The sequence below is a fragment of the Trachemys scripta genome, chromosome 10 (genome assembly GCF_013100865.1).
Source record: "Trachemys scripta elegans isolate TJP31775 chromosome 10, CAS_Tse_1.0, whole genome shotgun sequence".
NCBI lineage: Eukaryota > Metazoa > Chordata > Testudines > Emydidae > Trachemys > Trachemys scripta.
The window spans coordinates 29,668,154-29,687,256 of NC_048307.1; the positions used below are offsets into that span (position 1 = coordinate 29,668,154).

General features: G+C 45.7%; 1 protein-coding gene across 4 annotated transcripts in view; it reads right to left on the minus strand.

The window, feature by feature from the left end:
* Window positions 1-9,382, minus strand: part of ALG1 (ALG1 chitobiosyldiphosphodolichol beta-mannosyltransferase) — a 30,049-nt gene extending 20,667 nt beyond the window's left edge. Inside the window, exons 1-7 of one of the 4 annotated variants that reach the window (XM_034783905.1) lie at window positions 9,118-9,368; window positions 8,361-8,403; window positions 5,640-5,696; window positions 5,437-5,514; window positions 4,720-4,823; window positions 3,178-3,326; window positions 1,667-1,756 (exon numbers count right to left, since the gene is read on the minus strand). In XM_034783905.1, coding sequence (XP_034639796.1) covers window positions 1,667-1,756; window positions 3,178-3,326; window positions 4,720-4,758 — 278 coding nt within the window. In that variant the 5' untranslated portion in view covers window positions 4,759-4,823; window positions 5,437-5,514; window positions 5,640-5,696; window positions 8,361-8,403; window positions 9,118-9,368. Of the gene's footprint in view, window positions 1-1,666; window positions 1,757-3,177; window positions 3,327-4,719; window positions 4,824-5,436; window positions 5,515-5,639; window positions 5,697-8,360; window positions 8,897-9,117 lie in introns of those variants that run through there. The other 3 variants (XM_034783904.1, XM_034783901.1, XM_034783903.1) reach the window with 3 other exon arrangements.
* Between the last annotated feature and the right edge of the window lie 9,721 nt (window positions 9,383-19,103).

Here is a 19,103-nt window from a genome sequence, read left to right on the forward strand (position 1 = left end):
CCCCCCGCCCCCCCCCCCCCCCCGCCCCCACACCCCCCCCCCTTACCCGCCCTGCACACCCCCCCCCCCCCCCCCCCCCCCCCCCCCCCCCCGATGGTGATCACACAGACACGCAGGCATGTCCAGGCCCCCTCCCAGTCTCTGAGGCTGCTCCAGGAACGCTGGAACAGATGTGCTGCCTGGGCTGCTGGCGAAGAGGCACTTGTCCCCCAGCAGGGTTTTTTTGCGTTTTTCTGCGTGGGGAACACACAAAAATGTGAGCCATATGAATTCTGCCCCCGGCATGGGCACAGAATCCCCCCAGGAGTACCATATGCTTATCCAGGGAGCTCTCACACATGCTGTAGCAGAGACAAACCCTAGCTTCTTCATCATACAAAAATTATTTCTAAGCAGGAAGTACAGTATATCATTTAAGAAATCTCAGGGAGTGTCACATTCCAAAAGTATTTACAGCAGGAGGATGCTCTGTATTTTGTGACATCAAGGGGTGCCCTGGCAAGTGATCGGGAGATGGAAGGTTAGTCCTAGTTTGCACAGAACGGATTTTAGCCTCGCTCATTTTGGGCAGGGTGTGACCATCATGTGGCCTCAGCAAGCCAATTTAGCTCTTGATTCAGATGCAAAGGTACTCCTCAGGACAGAATGTCCAAGTGCTGAAACCTCCCCAGACTGCCCTCCTCTGCATTAAAAATAAGAGCTGCTTTTTACAAAGCCATAAGGCTGCATTTGCCCTTCTGGCTAGTGCCCTCACAAGATCTAGAAGACTAAACTACACCAATTAAAAATATTACAGATTTGGCAAGACTACTGCTTATTCACATGGCATAAGGCAGAAAGAACTAGGCTTGGCATAATGGAGCAAATCCTGCAAATAGGGACTTATCCATAATGCATACATGACACACATAATATAGCCATATAAACTGCAGTATAATTGTCTTTTTAACTTGCCTTATAACTGTGACCAAGAATCTAAGCTTTAATTTTGAAAAATTCCCCAGCCCTTATGATCACAAAAGAAAAACTTTCAAAATGTAAAATAATGGTAAACTGATGCAATAATGTCTCCCTGGGCCTGCGTCTAAAACAATGACTCCACAATGTATTGATATTAAGGCTTACTGAAGTTGGGAATTCCAATTTCCTCCAATGCTCAAATTTCAATATAAGATTCATCCTTCACTACCACCATTACCAAAAAACTCAATCACCTCATGCTTGCTTCCATATCTATGTGGCTGCCAAAAGCCCCAGCTATCCCCCCCTCTAGCTGTCACTAACATTTAATTCAAATGGCCTCTCAGACTTTCTTTGAGAGGGAATTATAGAGGAGCGATAAATATTCATTTTTATTTAAGTTTTGTGGAACTATTGGGAGGTTTTACAAAGTAAACAACAAAAGGGTAAGAAAAGTTTGGTGACATGTACGTCTACCAACCCTATATTTCTTGGCCTCCTAGTACCAGAATCACTGGGGTGGAACAATACTTTCACGATGAATATGCTTTTCCAAGTATTAGTTCTGAGTCAGAAAGAAGCTTCTTGGATTCCTGGTTATACAGTAAGACTTCTATGAATCCAAAATCATTAGGGCTAGCTAGCTATATATCCTCATCTAAGTGAAAATCTGTATACAATCATTTGTGTAAGGCCTTTGACTTACTTGATATTACAATTCATTTGCAGATCTTCTTTCATTGCATTAGTCACACAAAAGTTGTAGTCAGATAGACGTCCAAAAAGCTTTTCATACCTGATAGAAATTAAACTTCAGTTATAAACCAAACATCATTCCCAACTAATGAGATTGTGACTCTGAATACCAGTTTCTCACCAATGCCTAATCTTTGTAATGAACGTTAATATAATTAAACAATTTTGCCTAAAATTATCAGGAGCTGTATCTTGCAGTATTCATTTCTCACTTGCCTTCTAACAGGTAAATTATGTCTATGTTGATATTGCTCCATTAAAAAGCCCTGTATATAGAGCCAACATTCAAGATACAGTAGAGTACATGCTACTCTCTTTGAGGCCCAGAGAAACCAATGGCCTGAACTAAATTCAACAAAAGAGACCTACTATCATAACCTTGAAAGATGGGTTACTGGGCAAATCAGCAATACAGAACCAACAAGCAAATCAATTATAATATAAAGAAAAAATGTTTAGCATAACCTAGTCATAGCAAACAAGGCAAGACGCAGAATATATTCAAATTTGAGATATAGAACTTATAAGGAATTAATACAGCCACATACACCATCATGTTATGACTCTAACCCATCTAAAGAGAACCAGATTACTACTGACTTTATTTATGTGCAGCTCAGGCATCTCAGAAGCATGGTTGCAGCTCATTAGAGTCCAATGGATGACACTCAAGTTCAGAAATAATTAGGTCTCTTAAGGCTTGTCTACACTTAAAATGCTACAGCAGCGCAGCACACTGAAGTAGTGCTTCAGTGTAGATACTATTTATGCTGATGGGAAGGATTTTCCCATTGGCATAGGTAATCCACCTCCGAGAGAGGTGATAGCTAGGTTGACAGAAGAATTCTTCCATCAACCTAGTGCTGTCTACAAAGGCACCTAGGTTGGCTTATCTACACCACTCAGGTGCATGGATTTTTCACACCAGAGACTGACAGTTAAATCAACCTAATTTTCTAGCACAGACCAGGCCTAAGTCACCAGGCTTTTTACAACTCTGCATGTACGCTTCACATTCTAACAGTTATATGCGTACACACACACAGTATTTAGCTGTTACTGGAGGACATTCCTCAAAAAGGTATAACCATTTTAACCCTTTGTGAAAAGTCCTATAGAATGTAAAAGAAATAACAGGAATAGGAATTGCTCTAAAATTTAACAGAGAACAATATCATTTTCTATAGCTTTCTGGAACCATTTTACAGAATGGCATAACAAAAATAGAATTTTCTATTAAGTTCTGTAGCATGGTCCAAAAACCCATAGAAAAGGCATCTCCTATTTAATTCTATAGGACACCTCCAAAAGGAAAGTACGTCAATTTTGAACCTAAAAATAAAGGGCCTCTTTAAGGAAACATCTCTTTGTCAATGGTCTCCTAACCACCACCTTCCACCTTTTTGCATGCGGTAAACACTATATGATTTGTAAGAGAAAAATAAAGACTTCTATACAAACCACTTTGCAATTTGTACTATAGGGTGATTTTTTCCATGGATCAGACTCATTATAGTATAACCATAGTTGTGCCAATCAATGATCAGTTTGCTTCTTCGTACAAGGCAAATCATCCAGGTAACAGCTATACTAGGCAGGCCTGGAGGATTCTGTTTAATAAATAAAACAAAAAAACAGCAGCCAATTATGACAAAACGACAAACTGCTTATTAGCTGACAGAAAAGGAAAGGATTGGACTGACACTGCTTTTAACAATCTCTAGGTCTCTGGTTCAAATACGGCCCCTGAGTTATGACTTTTGGTCACAGGAATAGGCAACTACTCAGTAACGTATGTGAAAAGAGCTGGTTAATCTCAGCCCCTAGTGGTCATACATCTAATCACAACAACTACCATCAAAACTAGCTCTAAATGGCAGACACACCCAGAATCATTGTTTTGGAAACAGAGCTACTTTCTCACTCCTAGGCCTGGTCCACACTAACCCCCCACTCCGGACTAAGGTACACAAATTCAGCTACGTTCTGAAGTACCTTAGTCCGAACTTACCGCGGGTCCAGACGCGGCAGGGAGGCTCCCCCGTCGATGCCGCGTACTCCTCTCGCCGAGCTGGAGTACCGGCGTCAACAGCGAGCACTTCCAGGATCGATTTATCACGTCTAAACCAGACGCGATAAATCGATCCCAGAACATCGATTGCCTGCCACCGGACCCAGAGGTAAGTGTAGACATACCCCTAGAGATGGTACCTCCAAGTGAAGTTGGAGGCACATTGCCGGGGGAAGAGGAGCACTATGAAGTTCATACTGCTGTTCGCTCATGTTGTATTTGTTCTGTAGATAAAAGCTTTCACCCCTCCATGCTCTCAATTTGGCATCTGCAGCCAACATTAATTCCACTTAGAAAACTGATTTCAACAGGACAATTCACATGAGTAAAGTTAAGTATTTATCCAAATGTTTGCTGGACTGAGGCCTTAACTATATAATGAGAGTTAAAATTCACTTACTTTAAATGTGTGTAAGTAAATATTTGACTGGAATAACTCTACATTTGTATTAATCAACGCAATATGAATTGTGATTTTTACAAGAAAACATAGAATTTGCAATTTACACTAGTAGACAAATTGTGGTATTGTTCTGTTCTGATTAGATTATTTAACACAGATAATTTTGAATTCTATATTTGACTGCTTAAGTCACAATTGTGCTGTGTGCATTAGAATGGATTTCAAATTCTACCCTCAAATATGCAATTGAAATTTGCTTTTTGTAAAGACTCAAGCATCTGTACTAAATTCAGTTCGCTAGTGTTTGTGCCAATAAAGTCTGAATGCTCAAAAATTAATGAAAAAAGTGAACACAAAGGTTGCAAATATATGAATCAAAATTCACATTTGCACAAATTTGTTTCCACTGTTCATTCCACACTAGTAGTTTTATCACCAAAATGAACAGTCACTATGTTTTTTGATATTGCTGGAAAAATGTACTGCAGTGTGATACAATAAACACATAACTATATATCTACATATATACCTGAAGAAGAATATAAGATGGCCGATCTATCTTCAGCATTGTATAGAACAGTTGTATTGCCTGTGCAATAACTTTTGTAATATACTGGAAAATCTTAGGACCAACTGTAAAATGACAGAAATCTGTGTCAAAATTTCACACAGCACACCGAAAATATGTAATTCATTTAGAAACTACATATAGAAGGAACTTCTTTTTTTTTTAAGTGATGGTATCCTTTAAAAATTAACACATTACTTCATGGTCTTTGTTTTAGAAAAAAGAGAAATTCATAGTGCATATAAGTAGATACACACAGCATAAACATGTAATTCCAACCACTTGCTCAGAAGTAGGCCAATGTACTTTAAAGGCATTGTCCAAGTTTTCATGTGAGTGCTCAGATTGTTAAACATGATGACAGTGTCTGTAGCTTCCATGTAAGATAAACTAATATGCTAATTTTGAGCCAGATTCAGATCTCTGGCACAAAGAGTGCCAACACTTTAACAAAAACAAACAAACAAACAAACAAACAGAACTCTTGTATGAAAGTGCAAATTTTCCCTCCCTCTTTAAAAGAAGCAATGATATCCACTGTACTCTGGAAGTTAAACTCAGACCCTAAGAATTGGCTTTCCAACGGAACAATAATGATAAATACCTTCAAAACAGAAATAGAATTTGAAATATTGATACATGTGTACAACTAAAAATCATCTAACTCATTGAACTTACCTTGCAATGCTTTAAGTTCTGAAATAGATACAATGTGTATCTTTTCATTGCACAAAATGTCACTATGTGGCTTTGTGCCTGGAAGAAAAAGAAACTGTTCTACAGCCAGATGTTTACTGAACACACACACATACAAGACTGTTACTATAACAGGGCATGTTATTAAACTTGTAAAGTAAGGGTGAATTTAGAAAAAAAAACACCATTTTAATATGAAACACATTCCTAAAGTTATTGATCCAGTTCAAAGTAAAGAACATCTAGAATACTAAGAAGAGCAGGAGTACTTGTGGCACCTTAGAGACTAACAAATTTATTAGAGCATAAGCTTTCGTGGACTACAGCCCACTTCTTCGGATGCATATAGAATGGAACATATATTGAGGAGATATATATACACACATACAGAGAGCATAAACAGGTGGGAGTTGTCTTACCAACTCTGAGAGGCCAATTAATTAAGAGAAAAAAACTTTTGAAGTGATAATCAAGATAGCCCGGTACAGACATGATACAGTTCTGCGGTGACCTAGAATCCTACTTTCGACGTCTCCGACTCAAAGAATATTTCCAACATACCTCTGAACAACATACTAACCCACAGAATCCTCCCTACCAGCACTACAAAAAAAAAGGATTCTGCATGGACTCCTCCGGACGGTCGAAACAACAGACTAGATTTCTACATAGATTGCTTCCATCACCGTGCAAAGGCTGAAATTGTGGAAAAGCAACATCACTTGCCACATAACCTCAGCAATGCTGAACACAACGCCATCTACAGCCTCAGAAACAACCCTGACATCATAATCAAAAAGGCTGACAAAGGAGGTGCTGTCGTCATCATGAATAAATTGGAATATGACCAAGAGGCTGCTAGACAGCTCTCTAACACCACATTCTACAGGCCATTATCCTCTGATCCCACTGAGGATTACCTAAAGAAACTACACCATCTGCTAAAAAACTCCCTGACAAAGCACAGGAACAAATCTGTACAGACACATGCCCAGAACCCCGACCAGGGGTATTCTATTTGCTACCCAAGATCCATAAACCTGGATATCCTGGACACCCCATCATCTCAGGCATTGGCACCCTAACATCAGGCTTGTCTGGTTATGTAGACTCTCTCCTCAGACCCTACGCTACCAGCACTCCCAGCTATCTTCAAGACACCACTGACTTCCTGAGGAAACTACAATCCATCGGTGATCTTCCAGAAAACACCATCCTGGCCACTATGGACGTAGAAGCCCTCTACACCAATATTCCACACAAAGATGGACTACAAGCTATCAGGAACAGTATCCCTGATAATGTCACAGCTAACCTGGTGGCTGAACTTTGTGATTTTGTCCTCACCCACAACTATTTCACATTTGGGGATAATATATACCTTCAAGTCAGCGGCACTGCTATGGGTACCCGCATGGCCCCACAATATGCCAACATTTTTATGGCTGACTTAGAACAACGCTTCCTTAGCTCTCGTCCCCTAACGCCCCTACTCTACTTGCGCTACATTGATGACATCTTCATCATCTGGACCCATGGAAAAGAAGCCTTTGAGGAATTTCACCATGATTTCAATAATTTCCATCCCACCATCAACCTCAGCCTAGATCAATCCACACAAGCGGTCCATTTCCTGGACACTACTGTGCTAATAAGCGATGGTCACATAAATACCACCCTATACCGGAAACCTACTGACCGGTACACTTACCTACTTGCCTCCAGCTTCCATCCAAGACACACCACACCATCCATTGTCTACAGCCAAGTTCTAAGATATAACCGCATTTGCTCCAATCCCTCGGATAGAGACAAGCACCTACAAGATCTCTATCAAGCATTCTTAAAACTACAATACCCACCTGCTGAAGTGAAAAAACAGATTGACAGAGCCAGACGAGTACCCAGAAGTCACCTCCTACAAGACAGGCCCAACAAAGAAAATAACAGAACACCACTAGCTGTCACCTTCAGCCCCCAACTAAAACCTCTCCAGCGCATCATCAGAGATCTACAACCTATCCTGAAAGATGATCCTTTACTCTCACAGATCTTGGGAGACAGACCTGTCCTCGCTTACAGACAACCCCCCAACCTAAAGCAAATACTCACCAGCAACCACACATCACTGAACAAAACCACTACCCCAGGAACCTATCCTTGTAACAAACCCCGATGCCAACTCTGTCCACATATTTATTCAAGTGACATCATCATAGGACCTAATCACATCAGCCATACCATCAGGGGCTCGTTCACCTGCACATCTACCAATGTGATATATGCCATCATGTGCCAGCAATGCCCCTCTGCCATGTACATTGGCCAAACCGGACAGTCTCTACACAAAAGAATTAATGGACACAAATCTGACATCAGGAATCAAAATACTCAAAAACCAGTGGGAGAACACTTTAACCTGTCTGGTCATTCAGTGGCAGACCTGCGGGTGGCTATATTACAACAGAAAAACTTCAAAAACAGACTCCAACGAGAGATTGCTGAGCTAGAATTGATATGCAAACTAGACACAATCAACTCCGGTTTGAATAAGGACTGGGAATGGCTGAGCCATTACAAACATTGATTCTATCTCCCCTTGTAAGTACTCTCACACTTCTTATCAAACTGTCTGTACCGGGCTATCTTGATTATCACTTCAAAAGTTTTTTTCTCTTAATTAATTGGCCTCTCAGAGTTGGTAAGACAACTCCCACCTGTTTATGCTCTCTGTATGTGTGTATATATATCTCCTCAATATATGTTCCATTCTATATGCATCCGAAGAAGTGGGCTGTAGTCCACGAAAGCTTATGCTCTAATAAATTTGTTAGTCTCTAAGGTGCCACAAGTACTCCTGCTCTTCTTTTTGCGGATACAGACTAACACGGCTGCTACTCTGAAACCTAGAATACTAAGATGAGCATACACAGCTGGCGGCACTTTGATCTGAGTGAAGGCAGCAGCGATCAACACTCATGTTGGGACCAATAATCACCCCGCCCAGGGAACACTTGGATGCTTGGGTCACAATGACACAGCACGCTGAGAAATGTCCCTGTGAGTATCTGAAAAGCGCTTAGGTTTGGAGTATAAGGCTGGCAACTGCCACCCTGGTAGGCTGCCCCCAGGTTGGGGCAAGGGCATGAATCTTAGTATGGAGCAAGGCTAATCAGGGACAGGTAGCTGCTGTTAGGTGCCTTGATATTAAATATGTGGGCATCTACGCTGGCCCCCATTGGGCCCAGCTTAGAGGTGGGCTCCGAACCCCTGGGCATGGTTCAATGCAGCTCCTGGGACTGAAAGTGTCCCTAGGTGTTTCACTTAGGAAATCCAGAATGATGAGACCATAGCCATGCCTGGGGTGAGTGGCGGGGCCAGGAGAGGTGGGTGTGTGCGAGAAGTGGATCGGGTCTCACGCAGTGATGAGCCACCACAGGGTGACCCCATGCCTGGGGACAAGCTGGGGGGCTGAGGGAGAGTGGACCACCAAGGAAGCCCAGAAGGGTGACACCGTGCCCGGGCGTAGGACAGGACCTGGTCCGAAGGGGACAGGGCGGCAGGACCAGATCGGTACAGGGAGGCCGGCAGGGTGACCCCGGAGCAAGGGCAGGGCCGGGGCCCCACAGGGAGAGGGAGCTGGGCCGGACCGGTCTCACTCACTGAGGAAGCCCAGCAGGGTGACGCCATGTCCGTGCCGGGCCAGGGCGAGCGCGTGGTACTGCATGCGGGGGCTGCGGCCCAGGTCGCCCAGCACCGCCACGCACACCCGCCCTCGGGCCCCCTCCGGCCCGGCCGGGCGCCCCCGCAACCACAGCAGCGCCGCGCACAGGGCCAGCCCCGCCGCCACCAGCGGTAGGAGCATCGCGGGGGCTGCCATGTTGTGACGTGGCGTGGCGGGAGGGGAGGGGAGGGGAGGTGGCATGGAGAGAAAGGACCGCGCGCAGGGTACTTAGAGCCGACTCGCAACGGCCGCCATCTTGGCATCAGAGCGAGGCTGCCTGCTCGGGACAGGCCCGGAGCCGGAGCCGGAGCCCGAGCCCAGGGGCGGGAACACCAGGGGGAGGTGGAGCCGCCTGTAGTGCACGCAGCGGGGCACGCGGGGGGGAGGGGGAGGAGCTAGTTGCTAGGGCGATCCAGGCAGCCCGGAGCAGCGCCAGGGTCTGGCTGTAGGGAGTCCCTTGGGGCGGGACCTGAGCTTCCCCGGCTCCGCAGCGGCCCCGCCCCGGGACTGCGTAGTAACGATGCAACAAAGCTGTTCCCTTGTCTGCTTTCCATTCAGTGTCATGTACATGTAGCTAGAAACAGCTGAGCTCATTGTAACTGGACCATTTGGGGGGGAGGGGTTTATATAATTGCTCCATTAAAATAGCCCCTTTTCTCCTTAAAATTAAACAAAATATATAAAAACAAGAGATAATTCTGAAAATTGATGTAAAGCCGAGATATTTCCTTGGAGTGTCTTTTGTGTAAATGTAATACAGACAACAAGAGTTTTTATTAAAGAAAGGCCTTTTCATTACATGAATGTCAATATATTTAAAACTCTCAAGGAGCAGTAATAGGCTAAAATATCCAGTCCTTTTCAGAGCATTAATTTAAGTTATTTCAGATTTCAAAAGGTGTGAGTCACTGAAAAATGAAATGGCCAAAGTATACAATGTGCAAGTTTAAAATGATGAGAGTGCACTGTGAACTGATGGACCAGGTCAACAACAAAAAAGCCTTTCCCAAGTGTGGTTTTCATCAAGAGTTAATGTCAACAGTTTACAGGAGTACACAAATTCTGGAGAAGGTCCATAGTGGAGCTAATAAACAGATCAAAGGTCTGAAGGCTCTTAAGGTAGGGTGAAGCACTCAGATGTATACGGTTTAGAGAAATGGCTACTGGGGGATCATCTTGAATATGGATCTATTTCAGATAAGCATGTGGAGAAACATTCATAGCCATTGATACAAACAGGATGGAAAATAACGTTGAGTGTCTGTAGGGTGTTCTGTCCTATTGGGTAACCCAGTATTTGTTCTAAGAGAGACTGGCTGGTTCCATATCTCTAGAATTCAAGGAGAAAATTGGACATGTAGTTGGACATCAGTCAGTAAGTGTGATTAGAAGCGCAAACAGGAGGAGTCTCACGTGCACAGGGCTGAACTAACCACCCTATCTGGAGCTCAGTCCTGCAAAGTGCCACGTACTGTACAATTAGCTCCAATTGATGCCCTGTTTGGAAAACTAAGAGTCTGTGGTACCAAAGCTGGAAAATATATGAATTAACCTAAGTTAGTATTAACAAATCTGAAGATTCTCTTATGTATGCAGCATGTACACATTTTAATATTTGCAGGGCTAAGTTTACGGAGTGGGTACCAGAGCAGAAAAAGATCTGTTGTGTGCGGGGAGGTGAGCTTTCATATTTAATTTCACCTGCATCAAATTATGTGTACAACACTGTGTCCTAATGGCAAGAATCACTGCTTCTAGGAATAGGATGTTCTCTCTTAAATTATAGTTTAAGGTTTAAGCTAATGTATTTAGGAACCATGCCAGAGGAGTGGAGCTACAAGTCTTGCAGAAATAACAGTTCTCTCTTATCTATAATTGATCTGGGTTCAAATCTAGGTCTTACATGGAACAGCCTTCACATGAAACGGTTTTGTTGGCTGCTAGTTGGAAGTTGCAAAGTGGGACATTTTCCTTAGTGAATTTGGGGCTTTTCAGGGAATACAGAGAACCAGATGGATTCACATATACACCTCTACCCTGATATAACGCTGTCCTGGGGAGCCAAAAAATCTTATAGGTGAAACTGTGTTATATTGAACTTGCTTTGATCTGCCGGAGCGCGCAGCCCCGCCCCCCCCCCCCAGAGCGCTGCTTTACCGTGTTATATCTGAATTCGTGTTATATCGGGTCACCTTATATCAGGGTAGAGGTGTACCTGTATAGAAGGGATTCACAAAGCTCGTTGTAGTGTGAACCACGTGCTAAGACACAGACTCATGGAGCCAGCTCCCCTCTCATTCACAAACCATTGCTGTGGGAACTGCAGCAACTGCTCACCTGGAAAAGTCATATTAGGAAAGTAATGTACTTTTAACACCTTTAAATGTGATTTAGCAGCTAGAAATAAGAAAGTGGAACCAGCAGCATGTGACCAACCAGCTCTCTGCTGACACCAGTAAATGCTTCACAGACCTCTGCCTTTCTGAATGTATTCTGAACCTATCCCTCTTGACATTCTAATCCTGTTTAAAAATCCTTGGTTTAGAAATCTGTTGGTCATATAGAAGGCAGTTTTTTTGTTTTTGTAATCTATACAATAATTTGCAAAGATAAGCAACCTTACTACATGTCAGATCTCAGAAGCAAAGCAGCATTGAAGCTGATGAATAATTGGTTGGGAGGCTCCCAGGGCTATCACATTTACTGGACAGAAATTTGATTGGATCCCCCCTCTCCCAGTAATAAAAAACACACACTTCATTTTCTGTACTGGGTGTTTGCACAAAAACATAATGGAACACATCACAGCTTGTTACAGCTGTGGCAAGGAAGGTTGAAGGTGGATGGAATGGCCAAGCTACAGTAAGAATGGTTGAATGCAGGGGCCAATTCTCCCCAGGGTCTGAGTGCAGAGTGGTGGCCTGAGTGAGTCGGTTACTGTTTGCTGATCCCTCAGCCACCCAGCCGTTTTGGAAGTTGGAGTTGGCCCCCTCCTACTCTAACTTCCATCATTGAAATAAGATCCAAACATCTTATACCAGTTGGGGATCAACTCAGTCCATTACATACCCTCCTGTATGTCCCCCATCTCCAAACACCACAGGTGCCCCTTTCCTTCCCGTTATGCTGGCAAGGAGTCCCTTTACGCAAGGGGAATTCTCCAGAGGCAGAAAGTGGCCTTAGCAGACCAAAGAGTCCAGTCAGAGGGACAAGGAAAGTAGTCAGTTTTGGTTGCGAACAGTGAAAGACCATCCTTCTCTGTTGACCTACAGTACAACCATCAGCTGAACATACTCAGCTTTTCAGCAGCACACAGACATGCTACATAAAATGCCAAGAATATGGTCCATTTCCTGCGGGCCGTCTGATGTCTCAGCGCTTCGTCCAGCATGTGCTGCTACACACTCCCAGTGTTCTATGATCAACTGCAGACTGCTCAGTGCTTCTCCTCACACCTACACAAGATCAAACCCTCCATTCCTTTCTATGGATCTCAGGCAATAAGAATTTGGTCTGAGTTAAAGCTTAAAGGACCAGATTTTGACCTAGTAAAAAAAATTCCAAGTCATTAAGAGGAACCAGAGCAGAGGTGAAAGTAAGCCGGTATGGTACGGTACGGCGTACTGGCAAGAGCCAAGAGCCGTGCCAGACTGGACTGGCTTCCGCGGCGGTGATTTAAAGGGCCCGGTGCTCCTGCCGCTGCAGGGCCGCCCAGAGGGGGTGCAAATAGGGCAATTTGCCCCGGGACCCGCAGGGGCCCCCACGAGAGTTGTCAGCGGGTCTTCAGCGGCAGGCTCTTCAGTGCCTCCGAACACAACCGGAGTGAGTGAAGGACCCGCTGCTGAGGACCCGGAGCTTCTTCCACTCCGGGTCTTCAGCAGCAAGGGCTTCTTCCACTCCAGGTCTTCAGCAGCAATTCGGCGGCGGGGGCTTTTTCTGCTCCGGTTCTTCAGCGGCAATTTGGCAGCGGGTCCTTCACTCGCTCCAGGACCTGCCTCCGAAGTGCCCCAAAGACCCAGAGCGGAAGGACCCCCGCCACCGAAGACCCCAGGTCCCCTGAATCCTCTGGGCAGCCCTGGCTCCGGGCCCTTTAAATCCCCACCGGAGCTCCAGCAGCTGGGCTCGGGCGGGGATTTAAAGGGCGCGGAGCTCTGGCCACTGCGGGGAGCCCTGGGCCCTTTGAACCGCCACCAGAGCTCCAGCAGCCGGGCTCCTGAGGTGATTTAAAGGGCCCGGAGCTCCACGGCAGCTGGAGCCCCAGGCCCTTTAATTTGCCCCGGAGCCCCAGGGCTCCTAGCTGCCTCTTAATTTGTACGGGTAGGGTGTCTAACACCTGAGGACACCAGAAATGATGCCTTTTATTTTCCTCATCTAGAAACTTCAATATTAATCCTCTTGATTGCTAGCTTTTCCTGTAACTGATCATATCCTATTCAGAAATCCTGTCCATTTACCAAATGCACATAGGCACGTTGACTAAAGCCATTCACACAGAAATGCAGAGGATTTCACATTCTTAATAATACTTTGCAGTTTTATAAGGATTCCCTTCTGTGGATCTCAAAACACTTTACACACATTAGTTTAGCCCAGGGGTCTCAAACTCAGATGACCCCGAGGGCCGCATGAGAACTAGTGCATTGGCCTGAGGGCCGCATCACCGACAGACATCCCGCACTGCCTCTGGCCCCGCCCCCACTCCACCCCTTCCAATTAGGCCCCGCCCCTGCCCCACCTCTTCCCACCCCTTCCCTGCCCCATTCCAATCCCTTCCCTGAAATCCCCACCCCAACGCTATCCCCAGGAGGTTCAGAAAGGGTGCAGGGTGCAGCAGGTGGCTCAGGGCAGGGAGTTGGGGTGTGGGATGCAGCAGGGGGTTCAGGGCAGGGAGTTGGGGGTGCAGGAGAGGTTCAGGGTGTGAGCTCCAGCCTGGTGCCGCTTACCTAGAGCGGCTCCGGGGTGGCAGCGGTGCTCACTGGGGCCAGGGCAGGCTCCCTGCCTGCCTTGGCCCCCGGCTCTGAGCTGCTCCGTTCCAGGAAGCAGCTGGAACCCTGTCCCTGCAGCCCCTGCGGAAGGGGGAGGGGCTCAGGGTTCCATGCTTGTGCTACTCTTGCCACTCCTCCAGGTACCTCCCACGAAGCTCCCATTGGCCGCGGTTCCCTGTTCCCGGCCAATGGGAGCTGCAGGGGACGGTGCCTGGAAGGAGGCAATGCCAGAGCCCTCTGCCTCCTTCCTCCCGGCCCAAAGGGGCATGCTGCCGGCTGCTTCAGAGAGCAGCGTGAGGCTTGCAGTGTCAGGAGGCAATCCCATGGGTAGGCAGAGGGGCGGGGTGCAGGGAGCTTGGCGGGCCACACACAAGAGCCGGCCCGCGGGCCACGTGTTTGAGACCCCTGGTTTAGCCTCACAATATTCCTGTGAGGTAGGAATATAGCATTGTCCCCCTCTTACAGCTGTGCACACTAGACCACAGAGAGCCCCACTGTCTTGCCCAAGGTCAAACACTAAGCCAGTGGCTGAGCTGGGAAAGGAATAGAGGAGTTCTGACTCCTAGTCCTGTTATTTTATCAGTAGGCCTCCTTGGTCTTTCAAATGCATAAGGAATGAAGAAGGGGAATACAAGTCATCCTGTATAGGCACCATGTAAGCCATGTTCAACATCTTTCTCCGCAGATGGATGTTCCTCTCATAATACAGCCGTGGCAGTCGGAGTACTGGGAGGATTCCTCTACTACTACTACTGAAAATGCCAATATGTTACAGATGATCAGCTTGGAACTTCCCATACACAAAGCTATGATTGGTTAGTCCTGAAGCAATACCAAGTCCAGTTTTAGCATTCAATAGTAGCCTTTTCAATCAAAATCTACCCTTGCAACACATAGAGCAACCCCACTCTGGTAGCCAAGTTGTAATCACACTGACACTGACTAGTGCTATTTTGGCAGCACAATGGAGATTTCATTGGCAGGTTTTCAAAACTGTGCCAGTGGTTATTACAGTGACAAGAGTTCCTAATGTACTCTTCTTCCTGAGCTACCATTACAACTGAACACACAGGGCACAATTCTTCTCGTAACTCTACTGACTTTGAATGCATCATCTTCAACTTCAGTGGAGTTGGATGAATTTGTTTATCCTAGGCAGCTCTCACCTTATTATCTAAGGGCCCCAATCCTGCACCCATAAAATTATGATGATGTTGGAATATCTTCATGGACCAGATGAGATCATCATTCAGACCTATTTTGCAGACTGGTTTGACATGCTGCCTATGCTCTGAATAAGATACATCACAGAATGCACAGAACAGATCATGTTTCTTGGAGAAGGACCTGGGTGAAGAAAACCACTGTGCAGACCCCAGTGCTGTGCAATCTATAAGTTACTATTCTGTTACCCAATGGCTGAATCTTAAGATTCTTTTCTTTGTTATTTTACTATCATTGTAACCAAAGATGTTCGATATTGTGCTACCCTTGGAAGTAATTCCTGTATTTTCTGCCACTGAGTATATGGTAACAATGAAATTTCTGTTACCTTGACCTGCAGATCACAAGTAACTATAGGTGTGGGCAACCTGGCTGAATGAGATAATAAAGTCCTGAATGTTTGCTCAAAACTCTCACCCAAATGAAACCTTATTGACTTTTTTCAGTTAGGGAAAAGTCAGATGAAGAAACAAATTTATTCAGGGCAATGCCCTGTTTCCCTCCCCAAGCACTTGCACACACAGAACCATGGTGAGGCCCCTTCTTTTGCAATCTACTTTCATTCCCACTCATAATATCCTACAGTTACTTTCTTATGATATTTACACTACCTTAACAATAAGGTAAATTGCTTCTTGCATTTGTTTCCTTGTCTGGATTATAACTATGTTGTGTCACATGGCTGATTAAATGAGCGATTGGCTCCTCTGAGCTACCAGACAGTAATTTAGCACCACTAGTTCTATACAACTGTACCTTCAGCAGTCTGTTAAATTACTAACATTTTACTTGCTTTGTAGAAGTAGCATTCTATGTTAATAAACATGGATTTGATTAGCAGTGGCTGTATTTTTGGTTCTTTTTGCTTAGCACTTATATAGCACTGTACATTTCACATTCTCTGCTCTTCAGATGTAAATAGGCTGTGGCCTTCAATTATAGTTGAAGGTCTGGTAGTACTGATGAAAGGATGGGAAACGCGCGGTGTGAGCGAATCAATTTTTATGTGCAGTGTTTCTTTGCCAGATAACTACCCGGATTTCCAGCAGGGTTTTCCAAAAGTAGCTGTTCCATGTCCATACATTACACTTCACCTTTTCTTCTGCCCTACTCCAGCATGTTTGGAATGTGAGCAACTGGGGCACTAGGAAACAGTCCTTGGGACCTACTCTGGCAAGCATCTGCCCTGACTCAGTGAATTCCACCATTACCAACACGCTCCTAGTTCCATAGACCTTTTTGAGCTACTTAACTGACCAGCCTGGGTATACCACCTGCTTTCTGGGGCAGTGCTGTGAGGCAGATTTCTATCTGAAGTCAGTGGGAAGTAAATGCTCTTTCAGCTCCATTTCTAGAACAAACCCTTTTCTTTAATAGCCCCCTGCTGGAGATTAATCTTGGTTCTTCTATTAATGCCCCACAGCGTTTGTCAAATGAAGTTGATATAGTGGCCAAAGTTACTCAGAAGCTTCTTTCATTTATGATCATCCAGGAGCGCATAACTTAGTCTCAGTGAACCTCACAATGTTCAGACTGGAGCATCATCCAAAAGTTCTGGTGTTTCTCTGAACCCATCTAAATCTCTTTGGCCTCGAAGTCTCACTAGAAGAGGAAGAATAGGTCTGCCAAGGAGAGAAGGATGTGTGATTTCCCATCTGGTTTGCCATTGAGACCAGTGTGTCCGAATAGCATCTGACTGCCCAAGATTCTCAATGTGACCCAAAGCAGGGCTTCTGTTAGCATCTCCAGCAAGGAGCCACAGTTCTAAAATTGGTTTAGTGCTGAACCCTACACAGTCACACACAAGCTACAGTCATGAGCCATCATAAACTAATCTCCTGCATATCTCAAACCTCAAAAGTTGAATGATTGCTGGGCATGATGCACTCAGTTTTATGCTACTGAGCCTCACGTCGGGTTCCATTTTGACTCATAACTTAGACTGACAGCGCGTCATCGTCCTTTGAGTATGGAAGAGCATAATAGTTTGCTTTCTCCTCTTATTTTGACATCAGCCATGGCACTGGCAGAGAGAATACTGGGTTTAAGGAAGAAGTGGAGCTGCTTTAGGAGAGGAATATCTTTACTAGCAGTAGGGTGATGTAGATGTGTGATCAAAACCCACAGATGGGATTCAGGCTGAACAGCCTGTTCCTTCTGTTGCCCTGGTGTGTGGTCAGACACTAAATGGGGGTAGGTCAAAAAGGTGATTCCACAAAGAGCTGGTCATGAGGTTTCATGTGTTCCAAGGCTAATTACAGCCTTATGCTCAGTGCATGAAGCTTGCAGGACACTGGTTGTACTGCCTAAAGCACAAAATGCTGGTTCTCAGCCCACAGCCATTTGCTGACAGAGTATTAAGATAAGGTGAATACTGCCATTGTGTAGTCATGACTCTGGGAACTAGGACTCTGAGAAGAAAGAAGAACCAGGATGTGAGAGAGGCCCAGGAACAGCTGTATGCAGACCCAGCAAGATGAGCATGGTGTTTTCCTCTAACTCAACCAAGTCTGCCCTTCTCCCCACCTACGAACTGCACCTGTTGCAGAATTTCTCAGCTCACTTGGCAGGCAGTGCCTTGTTTTGTGAGCGTATTAAACCCGTGCAGTATGACAGACACTGTCTGCTTATTGGTTTCCAACCTCTTCCAGAAAGATGGTTGTTTTGGCCTATAAAGGCAGGTCCCAGGGCACTCAGTGCCTGAGGCCTTGGCTACACTTGCAAGTTACAGTGCTGTAAAGCCTCCCCCAGCGCTGTAACTCACTCCCCGTCCACACTGGCAGGGCACTTACAGCGCTGTATCTCCTTGGGTACACCGCTGCAGGTACTCCACATCTCCGAGAGGAATAACAGCTGCAGCGGAGTGGCTACGACTCACGGGTGTGAGTGTAAACGCTTGCAGCGCTGTACTAATCACCTGGTCAAGTGGCCAATCCTCTCCATTGTTGTGACCGGCTGCAGGAATGCGGAAGTGCCGGTTTCAAAGCTCGTACCACAGACAAAAGCAAACAGTTTGCAGCTTGCTTTGAGTGAGTAAATGAATGAGCAGGGGGTCGGGAGTTCAGAACTTGCAAAATAGAGAACTGACATGCTCCAAAAAGCACTCTCTCTCCCCCCACACTCCCTGTCACAATCCACCCCACCCCCGTTTTGAAAAGCACGTTGCAGCCACATGAATGCTGGGATAGCTGCCCATAATGCACCGCTCCCAACACAGCTGCAAATGTTGCAAGTGTGGCCACACCACTGCGCTGTCAGCTGTCAGTGTGGACAGACTGCAGCGCTTTTCCCTACTCAGCTGTACGAAGACAGGTTTACCTCACAGCGCTGTACAGCTGCAAGTGTAGCCAAGGCCTAAGAGACTGTCTCTCGCCCCAGGACATATGCCACATTTGAAGTCAGCAGAGGCACTTGAGCTGAAGCCTCTTTGATATGAAAGAGGGAGCAGCTAGTAGGACATCCCCTTAGTGCCCTGGACTTTTGAAACTCACTTCCTCCCCAAGTCTGTAACAACCTGAGTTTGTTAGCCTGCAGGGTGTGCTGCAGGGGGTCCCTTGCCTGGGGCAGGCCTGGGTAGTGGTGGGATGAGAGACCAGGGCTGATTCTAGGGCTGGGGGAACAGGGTGCCTAAAACAAAGGGCGCCTTGGGTGGCAAAACAGCTAGGGCCGCTCCTGTGTGGGATTCCAGTGCAGACAGTACATGGAGACTGGCTAGT